Consider the following 19,814-nt stretch of genomic DNA (forward strand, 5'->3'; position numbering starts at 1 on the left):
CAAGACACTGCCTTATTGTTTAGACAGAGAAGCACTGACTTTGTAAGTAACTGCACTCAATAGAAGCAGGTCCCCAGGTGATTTAAATCACAGTTATCTCACTGAAGTCAGCACACTCAGTGCTGCCAAGTTAAAACGACTGAAGACATGAGGCCAAATCTGCTCCTTACTTTAACAGCACATCTGGGCCTAAAGTCAACGTTTCCAACACCAAAATGTCAGAGAGATATCTGTAGTTTTTCAAATGCTGATTGATCTTTAGATCCAAGCTACTCAGCCTAGGTCTACACTGTGAACTTTACAATCCAAAATAAGCCATCTATGGGGTTTAGACTGGTTCAGAGACAGGCAAGAACTGAGGGGGAAAGTTCTGGATTGCCGTTCTGAGAGCTTGACTTTACTTGAATTCTGCTGCTGGCCTCCAGGTCTGTGTTGGATCTTATCACCAGCTCCTGTAATTCCCACGGAGCTGGGAACATTTCATCTTTACCCTTCTACACGCTCGAGGCCAAAGCTTTGCTCATGTCCCACTTAAATGTTATTCTGAGAGTGGCAGAAGTGGTGATTGCATGTGAACTCAGCAAAACAGTGAATTCTCTACATCAAGACTAAAAATGGCAAAATTGGACCCTTCTCATTAAATAAATAATATGAACAATCAATTTGCATATGTTTTGCATTCTTGGATATAAATTTTTAAATATTTTAAAGGTTCAGGAAACCTGGGAGGATTTAAAACATGAATCCCTCTGAACTGTGATCTAAGAGTTACTTGTCCCTTAAGAATAATGATGTACTGGGTCTAGGCAGTTTTAGCATTATTATTTTTTAACCTACTGGGGCTTTCAGTACGGTTACTTTCAAAGGAAATAAAACCAGATGGTAATTGTAGATTAGAGAAAAAGAATGAACTCCCAATTACTTATTAAAATTGACTGTTAATTTTAGAAACTTGCAGCAAATTGTTTGCAAAAGAAAATTTAAAGCTACAAGAACATCCAATACTCTATTATTTCTCTAATTCCCTGTTTACAAGAGGTAAAAAGCATTCTAAATATTGGAGAAATCACATAGAGAAAGTAAATGACACCAGGTATATTCTGAATTGCATCAAGGATCTATTCTCCTTCTTATATCAGAAAATCACAGAATGAGTAAGGTTGGAAGAGACAGCTAGTGGGGTTAATTGGTCCAGCATCCCTGCTTAAGGAATATACATATACATACACTAACCCCACAAAATGCTGAAGATCAATATGTGTCTGTGATACAAAGATATATATCTCTGCTTCAGTCTTAAGGCAGAGTGAAACCAGATTTCCACTTATTTGGAATATTTTTTTTAGGGTTAAAAAATTCATTCCTTACAGTGATGAATTAAAATGTTTCAATGGTTTTGGGCTTTGTATGAATGAGAGAGTAATATCAGTAATATCAGAGATGCATAAATGTTCAGACTAGCCCCTAGTTTCATGACACATCTTGGGAATCAAAAATGCTGCAGGATTCTTTTATCTCCAAACTGAGTTAAGACAGAATATTTTACTGCAAATAGAGTAGAGACTATTTATCATGCCTAGACTATGGAGCAATCAGCTACTCTGACCTTCCATGGTTTCCTTGGTTAAGAAAGGTACTTGGATCCTTTTGACTGGTGGTGAAAATATACATTTCCTTTTCAAGTTTGTTACCTCCCTGTTTTTTGGTTTTCTTTTTTCTTTTAACAGTGTATCAGTATGTGTGGCAGTAGGGAAAGTCAGTTTAGAATAAATTTCATATCAAAGTTCTGTTTTACTTTCAGAAAAGGCTGCATAAAATATCCTCCCCTTCAAAACTGATCTATTTCCTCCATGTGTGCAGTCAGTTCTGATGCCTTCAGTGACAAACGGTGATAACCAGCATATTTTTCTCCCCTTAGCTGTGTATATTCTACTGTAAATGAGAAAGGGCTGCAGCTCCAGTCTGAGCACACCAGCAAGGGAGTTCCTAATGTCCCAGGCATACCTTTATGAAACTCAAAGTTTTATACCTTCAACACTGTTTTTTTTTTTCCTGAGATTGTAATGTCAGATGAGGTGTAATGACTGGGACAATGCAAAGAATGATATGACCTGGAGCATGGTCTCAGAGTACAGAGTAGATTTTGTACAAAGAAAGTGATGAAGAAGTGATAAAGTGGTGATGAGAAAGAAACCTAAGAATATTTGCACTGGGATCAATATAAGGCCCTGCTGTAATATGTTTAGAGATCTGCTTCTATCATAGCATTGTGGTACATGTCAATCATCCAGGGCCTCAGCAGGCACTGGTCACTTAACAGCAACAGTAAGGGAGGGAAAAAACACATCAATTAAACTGAATAAAAATATTAAATCCCCAAATATTAAGCATACATCCAATTTGTCAACTCATTTGACTGCCTAAGGCAGTTGGTTTATAGAGTCATGTTCATTCCACTTAATATTATTAACAATTCCCAGGGAAGTTCAGCATAGTTACAGTAGCTAGTACATTAATCTTTATCATACGTGCAAGAGTGGAAGCTTAGAACAGGATTATGAAAACAGAGTTCTTATTCTTTTATCTCCAAACTGATCTCTATGCAGAAAATAATGATCTAATGAGACTACTTACTAACTGAGTATTAACTTCCCTGGGGCTAGAAACGCTTTTTCATCAAGGGCTGGGACAAATGCTCTTGTGAGAGTTTTGAGCTCTTGGCCTTTGAGCTTCTGCTTCTTCTCTTCTAGTCAATGTGGTTGGGTCATAGGATGCTAAAATCTCATATTCCAGTTTTACACATGCTGTGGGCTAAATTAATGGTTCTGCATGGAAATCATCCTAAAAGCACAAATCAACATCCCTACAGATTCTTTTTGCCTTTGCTTATTAATATGGGTGTGTTTCCTCTAAAAAGCAAGTGATTCTGGATGTATACTCTTTGAAAAAGAGCAAAACCACTGCATCTTCCCCTTTTAAGGGAAAGCAAAGCTGAAAGGAATCCAATTGTGTTCACATTCTCAAAGTTTACTTTGTATGTAAGAATATAAGACGAGCCAGTACTGGGTCAGATCAAAGGTGCATCTAGCCCAGTGTCTACCTCCAGCAGTGAGCATCACTGGATGGTTAAGGTAAAGAATAAGAGCAGGGCAGAGATATAATCACCCTTTCCCAAATATTACTCCAGCCTTCAGTAATTTGTGGAACAGGGTCTTCTTGAGCCAGAGGCTATGACTTCATGTTTGAAGGGTCTTAATGGATTTTTCTTCCACAGATATGTCCTACAATTTTCTGAAGTGTGAATTCCTGTGGAAATGAATTCCACAGTTTCACTCAATATTTTGTGAAGAAGTATGTCCTTTTGTTTGAATCAAAGCTAGACTCTAGTGGGTTTCATTTCTCCTACTCCTAAAACTGGAAATGATACTGAGATATTGTTCAGGTTTATCTTCCTCACACTGCTCTTTATTAAGAAATACTATGAATGATGAAAAAACCCCACACTGCTATTTCGTCTACACTTAGTCCTCTCCTTTTTTTTTTTCCCATGCTGAAGAATCCTACTCTATTTAGCCATTTCCTATGCAGAATTTTATCTTTATAATTTACCACGTAGTTCTTCTCTGCACAAGATCCTTCAGTAACTGACGCAGGAAACATGTCCAAAGCAGAGACCAAGAAAATCAGTTGACTTTAATCCACCAATTCCCAGGAATTATACTCCACAATGCACAGGCATAACAAAAGAAGAAATTTACTTTGCTAGTACATTTAATATTATTTTGATATTGGTAGGAACAGATGGGTGTGAATTTTGGTCATTGCATCACCCAAAGTCTTCCAAGTACAGTTTAATACAGGTCTTATGCAGCTTGAACAGAAAGTGATTTTAGAACTTAATTTAATAACAGAAGTTCCTTTCTCCTGTTCTTTCCACACCACCAGCTAAAGCTTACACATTCCTCTAATAGAAGTTTGTGAAGGAGGTAGATGGCCTAATCAAAGGGCATTATGGAAGGACATTCTAGAAATGTAAAAGTATTCTAGGAGACACTGTGAGAATTCAAGGAGGACAAATTCATCCTGAAAACTCAGGCACTACATTGCTGGGAAAATTTCTGAACCTGAAGTAGTTGGAAGAGGGGCTGAGAGAGTTCAGGGGTGAAGCTTGTCCTGTTTTTTACATTCTTCACTAAACGTTTGCTGTGGGTGCTGTTGATGACAGTCCCTGCAGTCTGACCCAGACAAACTTCTCTTCTAAACCCAGGCTGCCATGTTCATTACGGCAGCCCACGGACAGCACACGGCCCATTAAGATCACCTTTCCACGGCTGCTGTAAATGCCGCAGGAGGCTGTGCTCTGCCCGACTTTCGCTGGGGAAGAGGCGATGCTAGAAAACAGGCGGTGGAGCCAATGCCGCTGGGTGGGAGCCCGCCGAGCTGAGCCCTCCCGGCCGCCAGCGGCCCCTTCCCACCCCTCCCGCGGCGGCGCGGAGCTCCCAGCCCGCATCCCGGGGTGCCGGGAGCGCCGGGAGGCAGCGGGCGGGCGGCAGGACCCAGGGGGACGGCAGTGGAAGGACCCAGGCTTTGGCGCACACGCCTCCTACCAAAAAAAAAAAAAAAAAAAAAAAAAAAAAAAAAATCTCAGCCCCGTGGAGCTGGCTCTCGCTCATTCAGTTTTCTAGAGAGATCTGAGCCGGAACCCGGGAGCCAGGAGATCTTTCTCGCCCACACAGCTCAGCAGCAAGGACATCTACAGGGGGAAAAAGCCCACCCCACGCAGCCCCCCGCCGCCCCAGGGCAGCTGCCGGCGCTGTGCAGGTATTTGGATATTCGGATTCGCCTTCTCTCGGGTTGCGCAGGGCGGCTCTCGGCGCTCCCCCCGCCCCGCCGGGCCCGGGATGCGGCGTTTCAGCACCGCGGGGCGGACAGCTCCGGCCCCGGCCGCTCCCGCCCGGCCTCGGCTCCTGCCTGCCTGCTCCCTGCCTGCCTGCCCTGCTCCCTGCCTGCCTGCCCTGCTCCCTGCCTGCCTGCCCGGCTCCCTGCCCTGCTCCCTGCCTGCCTGCCCGGCTCCCTGCCCTGCTCCCTGCCTGCCTGCCCTGCTCCCTGCCTGCCTGCCCTGCTCCCTGCCCGCCTGCCCTGCTCCCTGCCTGACTGCCCTGCTCCTGCCTGCCTGCCCTGCTCCCTGCCTGCCTGCCCGGCTCCCTTCCTGCCTGCCCGGCTCCCTGCCCTGCTCCCTGCCCTGCTCCCTGCCCTGCTCCCTGCCTGCCTGCCCTGCTCCCTGCCCTGCTCCCTGCCTGTCTGCCCTGCTCCCTGCCCTGCTCCCTGCCTGTCTGCCCTGCTCCCTGCCTGCCTGCCCTGCTCCCTGCCCTGCCTGCCCGGCTCCCTGCCCTGCCTGCCCGGCTCCCTGCCCTGCTCCCTGCCCTGCTCCCTGCCCGGCTCCCTGCCCTGCTCCCTGCCTGCCTTCCTGCCTGCTCCCTTCCTGCCTGCCCTGCTCCCTGCCTGCCTGCCCGGCTCCCTGCCCTGCTCCCTCCTGCCCCCTCCTGCCTGCCCTGCTCTCCCCTGCCTCTTTCTTATTACCCTGCTCCCCCCCACCTGCTCTGCCTCTTCTCTGTCCTGCTCCCTGTCTCCTGCCACCCCTATTCCTTCCTGTCTCCTTCCTCCTTCCAGCCAAGCTCTCTGCCTGCTGCCTGCCCTACTCCTTGCCTGCCCAGCCTGCTGCCTCCTTCTTACTGCCTACCCAGCCTGCTGCCTGTCCTGTTCCTCCTGTTCCCTGCCTCCTGCCAGCTCTGGCTGCTGACCTGCCTGTCCAGCTCCCTGACTGCCCTAACTCTTGCCTCCCAACATACCTCTTCTGTCTGCCAACCGACCTCTCCTGCATCTGCGTGCCTGCTGCCTGCCTGCTCTTTGCCCTGACTGCCTCTTTCTGCTGCTTGCTGCCTTGCCTGTCTCTATGTTCCCTGCCTCCACTGCTTGCCTCATGCCTGCCCTGTCTCCCTACTCTCTGCCTCCTCTGCCTCTTACTTGACCTGCTCCCTCCCTGTCTCCTTATCTGTTCCCTGCCTCTCTTCTTTGCCCTGCTGCTTCTATTTCCCTTCCCCTCCTTCCTCTGTTTCACCTGTCTCCCTTGCCTCTCCTTGCCCTGCTTACTGCTTCCTGCCTCCTATATATCCTGCCTCTTCTTCCTCCAGTCTCTCTGTTTCTCTTCTCTCTGCCTTCCTCCATTCTGCCTTCCCTGGCTGCTCTCCTCCCTGCCCCACTCCCTTGTCTCCTTTCCTCCCTGCCCCTGTTTCCCCACACTCCTCAATTTCCTGCCCTTTCTTCCCCTCCTGTCTTCTTTCTCCATCACCAGCCTCAATCCTTCCTGCAAGGGGGCATGGCACTGTAAAAATCAGCTCAGCAGCCCAGGCGCTGGGCAAGGAAGGAAAAGAGCACAGGTTGGAAGGGAAAGTCCAGATCCAATTTGAGACCCAGGAGAGACGAGAGGCGTGCAGAGGAAAGGGCTAAAACTGGGAGCTAAGTAAATGAAGTGAGAGCTACAGCCAGGAGTTGACATAGAGGAGCTTGTCAAAGAGCAGCAGATACCTGTTTGCTCCTCAGCACATTGATGCCTGTTTTGACCAGTTGCTCTCATTCCAAAGAGAGAGGAGAGTTTAAAGGGAGGGGGGGACGTGCCAGGTCAGTCAATGGTATTGCTTTCCTGGTGGTAAACAGTGATGGGTGCAGGGAAGAAGTGAAGTGAATCACATCTAGCGTGTGGGTCCTTTGCTGCAGGAAGTCAAGAATTAAGTTTTGGTCTCTGCAAGAAGTGAGGGTGTTCATACAGAAAATAAATGCAAAGAAAATAACAGCTGGAGAAACCCCATGCATGCTACTGGCCTGACTTTAATTCTGTTTGCAATGGTTTAATCCTGAGAGGGTGAGGAAGGTCATAGGAGAAAGGGAGTTTCCCCTTTTCAAAATGCTGATTCCTCAATTTTAACAAGCTCTGTAAATAATTAAGTTAAGGGGCAGATGGCTACTTCTTGTCCATCACTAAATAGTGACAGGATTATATTTGGAAGAAAAAATTAAATTACAGAAAGTCTGCTTTCATGTGCTGTCTGAGTAATCAGATGATAACATAGATTATCTCCGGTACTAAAAGTTAATACAATGCCGACATTTGCACGAGATATTATGTAACAATATTATGCCATGCACTGCATAGCAAAGGTACTGGTTTAATTTTCCTATAATAAGTCAGATAACCTTGTAGAGCTTTTCCTCATTTGCAGTCTGTATCCTACCTTGAAGTTTACAGGGCCAGCTTGTGCTGTCATGGACCTGTGCTGATGATTTTAAGAATTCTGTTGACTCATCTACCTCTAAAAACGATTGAGTATTTTCTAAAAAATAGACTTTTGTAAGGAAAACATAAAACAATGAAAGATACTGCCAAATTTTCAAGAAAACCTTCTTAATTTATTATATCACAATTTATGGCTTAAAATCTGTTGCAGAGACAGGATGTTCTGAGTAGCACTGAGATGTGCTGAGTAGTAGAGTAAGCAGTGCAGCTGAATTCAGCAGTGGAGGAACTGCAGAATCCACGCCATAGCACTGGGTCGTGATTCCTTAAACTCTATGTGCCTTGAACACAGACGTCATTTCACTGAAATATGTAACAGCAGCCTCCTCATCTTCCAAAAAAAGGCCCATGTCAGTTGAAATAGTAATGCTCAGCCTCATAAAAGGATGGAGAATACTTCCTTTAAAAAGATGTAAACTCACGCAGTTGTTAACTTAAGCATGCAATTATTGAAGCCATTGTGCTATTGCTTAGAAAGTGAGTTTTATTTTCTCTCACAGCCTTGTACTGTAGCGTCTCTCTGGCATAGACACAAACAAGATGTGACAATTGGGTGTTACTAGTTAAACAAAACAAGAAAAAAGGAAGCAACCTTAGTCTCTTACATAGTGGAAAAACTGAACAGAAGTTCACATGGTTTTTATCAGAAGAGTGGTAATTCCTTTCCCTCTTGATCTAATGTTGCTTCATTGATTTAATTTGAGAATTTCTGAACACTTTACTGGAATTTTGGTTTGCTTTATTTGTTTTTATTTCTTCAGTAATATTTAGAGAAATAAACCCCTTTAAATATGATATGTTGCTCCACTGAGAAAACAAACCCACACAGTATTATAAAGTTTTATTAAGCTTCATTTCTACAAGTTTGAGAGAAATTTCTATGTGCTTTGTGTTTGTGCTCAGACTTAGTAGAAATGAGAGAAAAAAACCCAGATGGACTGCATTGATTCCTGGGGGCAGAAATCCCTTCCCCTTTCCCCTTTCCCCTTTCCCCTTTCCCCTTTCCCCTTTCCCCTTTCCCCTTTCCCCTTTCCCCTTTCCCCTTTCCCCTTTCCCCTTTCCCCTTTCCCCTTTCCCCTTTCCCCTTTCCCCTTTCCCTTTTCCCCTTTCCCTTCCCTTCCCTTTCCCTCTCCTCCCACAATGAGGAGGCATTTCTCTGGCATAATATATAAAGCAGACAGAAGTCAACAGTAATATATCACCATTGCATTTCATATTTTTTGAAAGAACATAATTTTCCAAAGCATGGAGTAAAAGAACTGCAAAATTAGATGAACTTCATGCTATTAAACATGCTGCACTGAATATCTTGTTAATATGTTTTGTTCTTTCTTCTGTATATCTTCATGCAGATGTTGTAACATAACTCCTACAGCATTTAGGCATTTTTGGACACCAATGCTATGATTGTGTGCTGTTAGATTTCTACATATAGCTTCTTTATGAGGCTTGGGGGTCAGAATTCATGCTTTGCATGCTGTTAATTTCTGCTGCATGATGTTTCTGTATTATTGGAAGAGCTGACCTCTGTCCCATAGTGGCCAGGGTGCTTTTGCTTGGTGATGCTTGCACTGTGACAGACATGGAAGTTCCTCATAAACTGCTGCTTCTTTGGCATGCCACAGGTCAGGCCATACGTTCCCATAGGGATTTGCAGATTATCTGTGATTGGTGAATACTTGCAACTTAAAAACTGAGATTTGAAGAAAAAATTTAACCAAACTCTTGAGGTTAAGCCTGTTATATTTAACTTTTTTACTTCTGTATTGTATAAGTTCCCCTCCTTGGCATGTGGTCCAGTTCCTTAATATTCAGGTAATTAATAAGTTTTGCACACTTTAGGTCAAAAGACAATATGGCAGTTTTTTAATTTTACATTTGCTAGACAACCTTGCCTGTCTCTCCTCCTGCCTAGCAGCTTGCAAGAATAGCAGGACAGCTTCATTGGTGCTGCAGACATGCCTGCCCTACATACTGTGCAGAGAGCAGAGAAGATCAGTTGAGTTTCTGCCATGTTTTGTGCTGTGCCATGGCTAAATTGGCACCACTGGACATTTAGATGTAGCCTGAGGGCAATCTGTAAGTAACTCGAACTAGAAAAAAGATTGTAGAATGAGTAGGAATGCATGATGTGTTGTTTTTACTGAACTGAAGGAAATGTTAGTTTTTGTACCTGAGCTGAGAGATTCTACCCTGGGAAAATGTGAGAAACCATCAAATTCCCCACACAGCTGTTACAGTCACAAACATTCACTATTTTCATCATGACAAGAAGGAACAAATCCCTAGTGAAGGTTTACAGGAGCACCAGTACTTGGAGCAGAAAGACTTACAATATTTAACTCATTAATGTTCACTGGGAGAATCTGGTCCCTTGGGAAAGACTACAGAGAAGTAGTGGTGAGACCACAGTTGGAGTATTGGGTCCTCTTTTGGGACCCTCATTAAAGGGAGACATGAAAATATAAGAGAAAGTCTGACAAAGGGTCCAGGGGATGATGAGGAAAGATTCCCTGGATGTTAACATGTAGGCTTATGGCTCAGGAGGGATATGATCTGTTCCCAGCTCTGGGAAATGTGTCCTCTGGGATCTCAGGCACATCACTCAGGGCTGTGCTTCTCCCCACAATCTGTGGAAGATGTCAGGGTTTCACAGCCAAGGATGAGAGTCAGTTTTGCTCATTGCTCTTTTGAAATTGCTTCATGGAACTGGGATAGATTCCTTTCTAGGTCTGACTACTCCACTTCCAGTGCAGGTTTCTACTAAGGCACCACAAGGCCACAAAGGGCCATAGGAGCCATTCCTATTGGTACAGGTATGGATTCATCCTCGCCTGTCCTTATGGAGCAACCCCTGCTAAGCAGAACATAGCCCTTAGAGATTTTCCAGAATTAACATCAAAATATTTTTCGAAAAGAAATTTAATGAGATGACACCCACACTCTGAGATAAAATCATTCTATATTACCATTTTCCCTCCCTCTCTGCCCACTCCCTTCCTCTCTGGCATGATTTCAGCAGCTAATATCTGTATAAATGCTAGGAGTTAGGAATTATATAATGAACCAAAACTTAGCAGTGATGCCTCTTAATGCCAGGTGAGAATGAAATGTTAGTGCCTTCTCAATTTGAAAATTGTGGTAATGAAATTTCACATGGCAGATAGCATTAGACTGGATGGAAAACATTTGGTAGATTGAGAGACAGCTAAAATCTTTCTGGAACTGAATTGGATGAGGAAGGGCCAAACGGACATGAGGTGTTTAAAGAAGCAAGTGGTGTTGCAGGGGCTGGTAAGTGGGCAGGAACAAAATGATCCAGACAATTGCCATCATCACTGCAGGCAGGTTTTGACCGATTTTCCAGGGCATGCAGTGCAAACAGGGATTGAATGCTGACCCAGAAACTGTCTCTGAAGAGAGAGCAGTAAGGCATGTTAAAATCTTTGAATGAAAAGTGCTTTGTATACTGGAAGAGTATTATTTTCATTTTAGTTTGTATAGTAAATATTACTACCAATTTATTATTAACTTTTCCTTTTGAGGATTATGCAAAAAATATGAGCTGCTTCTCTGAAAATTGTATCCCACTTGCAGTATATTACTCATGCTGAACACTCACTGTCCCTTGTCATTCCCTTGCTGGGACTGAAAATTAATCAGCCAAAATTGTATGTGACACCACAATTTTTGGTGGAAATTTCCCTCCTTGTTTTGAATTTGGTATGTCGTGTTTCAAAACTCTGTAATTTTTTTTTTTTCATTTAAGGCTGAATTTTCTTCCTTTAGAGGGATGATTTATTATAAGTGGCTGTGAAAAGACATTAGAAGAGCAAATAGTCCCCTGGGAACAAAGAATCACAAGATAGGAAAACAGCTGTTGAGACTATAACCCATTTTAATGTGCCAATACACAGCAACAATATTCAAAATAGGGAAAGAAGGCCAGTAACATCTTTGGAAGAAAAAACAACCCTGCACCAAACTGAACAAAGATGTAAACATCTAAAAAATTGACAGATGGATCAGAGCTGTACACAACACTGGAAGAGAAGGAGAAATTGCCATGTGTGGGAGGAGGTGAAAATGGAGATGAAGCTTCTGTTATATCTTGGGAATCAGAATAAATCAGAACCATTTGAGAAAGTGCAGTGACAGTTAAACTGGGTAGTTATGGAGCACTAAATTTATTGTCAAGGTTAGCAGTGGGAGAACCAAATCATTCACTGATGTATATTAGGAATATCAGGCTCCTTGAAGGCAATGGTGCTAGTGTGGATTGCTAACTTCATGATTTCCCTACGATTCTGAGAGTGACAAAATTGTTCATACACATTTTAGGTTATTTTGCAATATATAACTTCCCACCAATAAAGTATTTTAGTGCGGTCTGCTCCAGGTGACAGTCAGGATAATCTATAGATAACTGTAATCCATGGCTATAGCTCAGCTCACTATCAGAAAACTCTGAAATGCATTTAAAAATGGATCTTCTGATAGAATGAGTATTGGCAAGTTGTTTTTTGGCAACAACATCTGACAAGAAAGAACTGTATCTCCCTCACCTTGGGATAATCCTGAACATTTAAATTAATTAAAAACAGTAGGAAGCTTTAATAAAAATAAGCAGAATATTTTTTGACATTATATACTTGGGGAACCAATAAAAAAGGCCAGACTTTATTTCCTTGGAGCAGAGGAATATCCTTCCTTCTGGAGCAGGCAGCATTTGACCTTTTAAGAATTTGCCTTATTGCCAAAGAAGCATCTTGGTGGAGGTGGGAGACAGGAAAGCAGCAGAGGAAGGGACAGTTTTACTCCTATAAACTCCTAGAAGATGGATGAACCACTGGGAATTGTGTGTGCATGTGTGCAATTGTTGTCTGCTACTAATCCTTGGATGCTTTAGAACAGATCCAGAGAAGGGCTAAAAAATGATGAGAGAGCTGGAGCAACTCTCTTATGAAGGCTGAGAGAGTTGGGGTAGTTCAGCTTGAAGAAGAGAAGGTTCCAGGCAGACCTTACAGCAGCTGCCCAGTACCTAAAGGGGGACTACAAGAAAGATGATCACAGACTTTTTACTAGGGCCTGTAGTAGCAGGGCAAGGGCTAACATTTTTAAACTGAGAGAGGACAGATTCAGATTGGATATAAAGAAGAATTATTTTTTTTTATGATGAGGGTGGTGAATCTCTGAAACGAGTTTCTCAGAGAAGTTGTGAATGCTCAAACATTGGAAGTGTTCAAGGCCAGGTGGAAAGGAACTTTGAAAAACTTGATCCAGTGAAAGATGTCCCTGCCCACAACAGGGAGGTTGGACCAGCTGACCTTCAAAGATCCTCTCCAAACAAAGACATTCTGTGATTCCACAGTTTTGTGATTCTAAGCCACAGGAATGCTAAAGGTGTTGTAATTCATACTAGGTCCTAAGCCAGAGCTAATGCAGACTCCAGACAAGCTTCTTGCTTCCAGATCTCTGCTTAACACCCTTGGGAGCAAAGAGTTTCCATACTCTACACTTGCTGTTGAAACTAGAGAGGGACCAATCCTGGCATCACAGTCCCCTAAAAACAGTGTCACCCTAAATACCCCTAGCTTTCCTATATAGCTCAAGGAGGCAGTTGTGAATAAACCCATGATTTATGCAAGAAAATGCTGATATCACCATTAATTTGAGATCTCAGTCACAAAATATTAGCCTGGTTTCTCTATGGCCTACTGTAATTTTACATCAGTGTAATTTGGTTGATACCATTGGAATTACTCCAATTTGGTCTAATAAAAGCAAGAGTAAAGATAAGTGTTGCTTAATTTTTATATAAGGAATCCACCTTTATTACAGCTCTAATTTCTTTAAGAATTGAATATCCTGCAATCCCCCTCAAAATCTGGGGACTTGTTTTCTGGAATCATTTGCACTCCATAGTGCCTTTTCAAAGCCCTCTTTTCTCCCAGCCTGGCCTTTCCTCGAGTTTTCCCAGGCTGATCAATCATCAGATATTCTGCTCTGCAGGTAGCTCTTTTCAACTCCAGCTCCACAGTGAATACAGAAAGAGGATGCTTAATAAACTCTCCTTTGTGTCACCCACAAAAAGTCCAATTTGTTTGGTGTTAAATGAAAAGCTTATCTCCCACCACAAATGTCCTTTAAGCAAATATGCAGAAGCATTCTGTATTTAAATTTTGGGATTTCATCCTGGGGCTGCAGCTGTGGCATCTAAAATGTATTTTTTTATCAATAACATGCAAGGTCACAAAGCAGGGAACTGAAGCATCCCTTGAGCTCATTGACTTCTAGGTCCTGCAACATAACTTTGAGCAAATCCGGGACCAAGAAATGCTTTGGCTGCTGTTCTCCCCTTTGTTTGATCTGAGAATGCTGAACCCAGGGGAGTAGCTGAATGAAATGGTTGTTTTGCTATAAATAATTCATAACTTTCCAAACAGCTTTCTTCAAATACAAAAAGTATATCTTTTACTGAGGGATTCCCTTTAAATTTTTAAAACCCATTTTTCTATTTCAGAAATTAGGAAGAGAGATCTGTTAAGCTGGGGAGGGGGGGGGGGGTGGTTTGCTTGTCTGTTTCTGTGATGGCTGAAAAACTGTATGGATCTTGATCTTTCCTCACACATATATCACATTGGAACAGACCTTGATCTTATTTCACACAAGTGTAGCTACACAGACTTCGATGACAGCCTCCTGCTAATTATGTCACTGAAATGTGAGAGATTCACTGTACCATTTTGCTCATACATAACAGCTTAAGCAGATTTTCTTCTAACACTTGTAAAAACAAATTCTAGGTAAAGTACCAAAATCAAAATGAAATTCAGAACTAGGTATTCAGGAAAGCTACAATATACTGAAAAAGAATTTTGAATAAAATACATCTCTTTTCAACTAAAACACCAATCCTGCCAGACTGGATACATCAAGAACCTTATTTGTGGGAAGTTTCCCATGAAGACATATTGAGTCTCAATGGAAATATTTCCAGTGGATTTCTAAAAAGTAGAAATTATCCCTGGTATTGGTAGAGTTTTGGGTTTTTTAAAAATCAGCTTTACAGACAGCTCATGGTCTTATTCAAGGAGAGCTACAAGCTGATAGTACAGGTGATAAAGCCAAATCAAACAGGTGCTCTGCTTAGTATGATGCTGGTAAATCTGTCTAATTATGGAGCTGAAATGCTGCTCCTGTTAATGGTGGAAAAAAATACTATTATTTTTGCTGCTGTCATCCTTGGCTTGAAGTTAGGGATGCTGCAATTTCCACACTTCTGTAAGACAGCTTTGAGAAGTGTATTCTAATAGCAAGTTGATACAGCTTAGTATTAATTGTCAATAAATCAGATTGCTTTTCTGAAAGACTGAAAACATACATTCAAGATGTTAGTGACTGCCTTATCTTAAATGCACCCATTATGAATTTATGTGACTTCTATCCTCCTACACAAAGAAATTTTATGGCTAAATAAATTCAGAAATGCATTCCTACAAGCTTTATATACACATTTAATCTTTCTTTTATATATTTTCTTTTTCTTTTAGTAAGTGGTGGAATAAACAACACTTTCCTTTGGATGGATTATAGTACATGTGAACTGCCTGTTACTCTGCAAGAATAAGAAAGCCCTTTGCTTTTACTTGTTAAATATCAGTTTGATAGCCAAAAGCATCTGAATGGCTCACGCTCACAGCAGACCATCAATTGAATGGGACCAGCACTTCTACTAAAATATCTGAAGTTAAGGATTTGGAAAAGAGGTTTTTGCAGAGATGACCCATTTACAAGCTGGACTTAGTCCAGAGACTATAGAGAAAGCCCGCCTGGAACTGAATGAAAACCCAGACATTTTGCACCAGGATATCCAGCAAGTCAGGGACATGATCATCACAAGGCCTGACATTGGGTTTTTACGTACAGATGATGCCTTCATCTTGAGATTTCTCCGAGCCAGAAAGTTTCACCAAACGGAGGCCTTCAGACTGCTGGCTCAGTACTTCCAATACCGCCAATTAAATCTGGATATGTTCAAAAACTTCAAGGCTGATGACCCAGGAATCAAACGGGCTCTGACAGACGGGTTTCCGGGCGTGCTGGAAAATCGCGACCACTGCGGCAGGAAGATTCTTCTGCTTTTTGCAGCCAACTGGGATCAGAGTAGGTAAATGTAGATAGTGTCCTTATCTTTTTACACACACTCACACTCAACTCCTAATGGAATTTTTGTGGCCATCTTTGAAGCAGCAAGGCCATTTTCAGCAAAATATTTTGTAACCATATCTCCATTACGCTATAACTTCCATCTCACCTTATCACCTGTCAGTCCTCATTCTTAGGACACAGGGCCATTGACAGTTAAGGCTATATCAGTGTGTGATATAAGTAGCTCATGTCTGGATTTTTTTAAAGAAATATTTCCAAATTTTATCCAGATAATGTAATTTTGCTATACGTGCATTAATGTCTGTCATACAATTACTTCAGCTGTATCACAGACCAACCAAACAGATTGACAGAAAGCATCTCAAAACATATGGAGATTCTTGTAGCTCTCCTGGTGCAGAGGAAACTGACAATATTTATTCTATCTTCAGACTTTCTAACAGATTGCATGTTTGTTTGTTTGTTTGTTTGTTTGAACCATTTTGGGAATTGCAGCCTCTGCTCTATTTCCTCAAACTGCATTGAGATTTCTACACACTCTGGTGGCTCTGTGTTGTTAGTCTGATAAATGGGAGAGTCACACAAAGCATATTTTCTGTTCAGGCCATTTATTTACAGAGTGGCATTAACAAAGATATATCCTAACAATTATTATAAAATAATGTCTTTAAATTAATGCGATTAGTCAGCTTTCATTACCTGTTTGAAGTGGTACAGAGAAAAGGGGCTAGTCCAGGAATATCATGTTCACATTGTCCTCATCTTTGTAAATTATTCCATTCCATTATCCCTGACTTCATGGTGAGATGGAGAAGTGTAATCACCTGTAGGTTTACCATGTGTTCTGTTGGATCATGATAAACATCATATGAAAGAAAAAAATTCGGATTCAGGTTTAAGTACCATCAGTTCTGATGATTTCCAGGCAGGATTTTGTCTTGCCATGGTCTAAAGTCTTTGATGAAAAAGTCTTATCCTTAGGAGTCAGTAGGTTTGAGCTTTGATTTTACAGCATATAAATTATTAGAGAACAATACACATATGCCTGCAATTTTTCATGCTATTTTGTTTTCTGGGAAAACCTTTCATCACCATGTAAAAAGCAGAGTTCAGAAGTGTTTCTGATTTTCATTCGCATGTAAATAAATGAACAGAAAATTATTCAGAAGTGTAACTTTGCATAATCGAACATGTTTGGTTAAAAGGTGAACTGAGGGCAGTAATAAAAGTCCTATTACCTACAAACAGGCCAGCAGTTTATCTCCTGTCTTTCTGAACTGCAAGTTTGCCTTTCTTTCAGAAACCACAGAACCCTTCTGTTAGCAATTGGCCTGAAAAGAAAGATGAATGCACAAGGTATCTGGAATTAGTAGAAAGCATCAGCTTTAGAGGACAGAAGTACAGTGGAACTGCTGGTTGCATTAAGGGATTTAGGTATTACATAGAGCCAGCTTTGGGTTTCTGATCCTTCTACAAAATGAATCTTTGTGATTAACCTTGTACATCAGGTCCGGCTCTTGGAAAGATGAGGGTGCTGGTGTCTAAGTCTCCTGCAATGAAATTTTGACAGAATAATGACTCTGGCCAGGTTTTGGCTCATATTTTCTCCAAGACCTTCAATATGCATCCATGTGTGTGTGTGTGTGTGTGTGGGTCTGTGTGTGTGTGTGTGTGTGTCTGTGTGTGTGTGTGTGTGTCTGTGTCTGTGTGTGCAAAAACCAAAGCAATTCTGCATATTTTTGAAAATATAATTTTAACTTTCAAGGAAGAAAAGCTGAGGCAAATACCATAGGATGTACTTTCCTAAGAACCTTCAGTGACATTAAAAATCATGTGCAAATTTTACCTCAGTTCAGCCACTGAACCTCATATCTTCTGTGGATTCAGATGACAAGAAGTGTTTTTTCTGTGGGCTTTTGTGGCACTCCAGCTGCAACAGGGATTTGAGACAGGATTTGGGCTGTAAGTAAATGGATATCCTCCTCCTTTTTTGCTGTCTAGAGACATCAACAAGAGGAAAAGCTGTTAAGGAGAGGAAATGGTGAGTGCAATGCCCTATTAAGCAGCATGGGAGCAGGTTATTGACCAGTAGAAACACAAGTTTTACAAAGAAGCTCAAAAAGGCATGGTGCACATCTTACATAAATGTATCTTGGGCAACCTTTCTGCAGACATGTCTTCTGAGTGATTGCAAGATGTTCACAAGCTCACATTTCAGCTGAACGCTAATGGAATCGGCCATGATGCAAGAATAAGAGCCGACCCTTCAGCCTGCCCTTCCTTACTTTAATCTCATTTGCCACTGGCTTTGCCTTCTCTTTCTTTATGATCAATATCTAATTTATGAAGGGTTGTTTATAAAGAAATAATAATTTTTAAGGGGTCTATTAAAATGAGAATAGCTATAGTCCATAAGTTGATTTTCAGTCCAGACATCCTTACCATTTATGTGTCTGGGAATAGGGTTGCTGCTTGCACATGTCAAAGAGGCCAACCTTGGAACTTTCTGTGCCTATAAATATCTTGATTTTAAACAGGAAATGTCATTATTTGTGCAATATGACTGCTTGGACAAATCAGATCCAAGATGTTTCTAAGGTACTTCCCATATCAGAGATAGAATTTGTATGTAAGCTTCTAGAAACATTTGTAATTTCAGCCACCAGAATGCAACGGATAGACCTGACATTTCTAGCAAACAAGGTTTTAATTTCCAGTCTCAGTATCTCCAGCTTCAGCTTCCAGCTGCTAGACCATGTTAGTTTAAATGCACCACAAAAATATGACAGTTTCCCATGGTTGTATTTTTGTGTCCCGACCACATCACATTTAACATATTTTTGAGTTCACTGGGGAGGTGGCACTGTAGGGTAAGTCACTGTCAGGCAAGAAGATACTGCATTAGTGACTCTGCAGCAGAGGTTCTTGTGTTCACCTTCAGCCACGGAGAAAGTAAAACAGCTAACACCTTTGTCCTCAAGGAAAAAAAGCCAAACCTGTGTGCTGTCCACAAGGTAAAGAACACACCTCTGAGCAGCCAGCACAGCAAAGATAATGTTCTGCAAAGCAATCCACTAGATTAATGTATCACAACACATTTAAGCTTAAACAGTTTTAACTTCCTATCTCTCAGAACTGGGGAGATTTTCCAGGTTTAAAATACTCTTCATCATTCTTTTATGGACTGTTCCTGTCATTTAAGTGTTGTTGTTAAGGTGCAGGTGAATGAACTAAATAAAAATTTTCACTAATAATTCACCAAGTGATAACCCTATCTCATCTGCTCAGTAGTTTCCTCCTTTTAGATACAAGATTGTCACTCTGTTCTTAACTACTCTATCCCATTTTGAGCTCATGTTCAGCTCAAATTTGCCTTCAAGTCAGTTTCCTAAAATACAAATGCCACTGGTAAATGTGTCATACATTCTCATCCATAATGTGGGCACAGTCTCGCATGTGATTCACGCTCTTGTGCAGAGCTAAACAAGTCCTGCTTCCCAGTTAGCATTTCAAGAGGCTTGTGGCATCTGCAAAGTTCACTGGCAAGAATTTTATTTTTGTTTCCACATCATTCAAAAATATAATGATGATTGTTTTGACCAAAACCTCTTTGATGACAGGGAAAAAGCCACAAGGGATTCTTATTGCCAAATCCTAGCTGAGATTTATCACAGTTCCAGAGTTAGACTAATTTAGCATATTCTGCATAGGTTTGATTTCTCTCCATTGCTCAGGCAGATTTCTTAGAGATGATGTCATCACTTTCTCTCTAGGTCCTGCATAGTATAATTTGGATCTCTTAGTTAAAGTTAATCACATATTCAATTCCTTCATTTTCACTTATTCAGTATTGAATAAATGAACATGAGAGATGAATAGAAAAGAAAGAGATCAGATAAGTTCCATAACGAGGGAGAAAAAACCTGTTGAGTTATATTACTGTAAACTAGTAGAGGGGAAGGACATTTTTCACTCTGATTAGAACTCAAGGTGTGGACCCACCTGAAACTCACAAAGACTTTACTTACACCACTTCTTACAGAGCACATTATTTCGAATGCAAATTTGTGCAGCAATAAAGACAGATAAGGATGTCAAACTGATCATGTAATGAAAGTTTTTGATTGAATAATTTGTATGATAAAAAATTCCAGTTTGTAAAATGAACAAATACATACACACAGTTTTGATGAGACCTGAACAAGGATTTAATGTAAAAAAAATGTTCCATGTGCTGGAAAACAAATACTCTTTCTCACACTTTTTTGTTTCCTCACTCTCACCAAATCTA

At 41.5% G+C, this 19,814-nt stretch overlaps 1 protein-coding gene across 1 annotated transcript in view; it reads left to right on the forward strand.

Moving 5' to 3' along the window:
• The first annotated feature begins 4,461 nt into the window (after positions 1 to 4,461).
• The window catches only part of CLVS1 (clavesin 1), a 98,569-nt gene continuing 83,216 nt past the window's right edge, over positions 4,462 to 19,814 (forward strand). The window contains exons 1-2 of the mRNA XM_036397622.2: positions 4,462 to 4,821; positions 14,905 to 15,521. Of these exons, the coding sequence (XP_036253515.1) occupies positions 15,133 to 15,521 (389 nt within the window). The 5' untranslated portion in view covers positions 4,462 to 4,821; positions 14,905 to 15,132. The remainder of the gene's footprint in view (positions 4,822 to 14,904; positions 15,522 to 19,814) is intronic.

This window comes from Molothrus ater, chromosome 1 (genome assembly GCF_012460135.2).
Source record: "Molothrus ater isolate BHLD 08-10-18 breed brown headed cowbird chromosome 1, BPBGC_Mater_1.1, whole genome shotgun sequence".
Lineage (NCBI taxonomy): Eukaryota > Metazoa > Chordata > Aves > Passeriformes > Icteridae > Molothrus > Molothrus ater.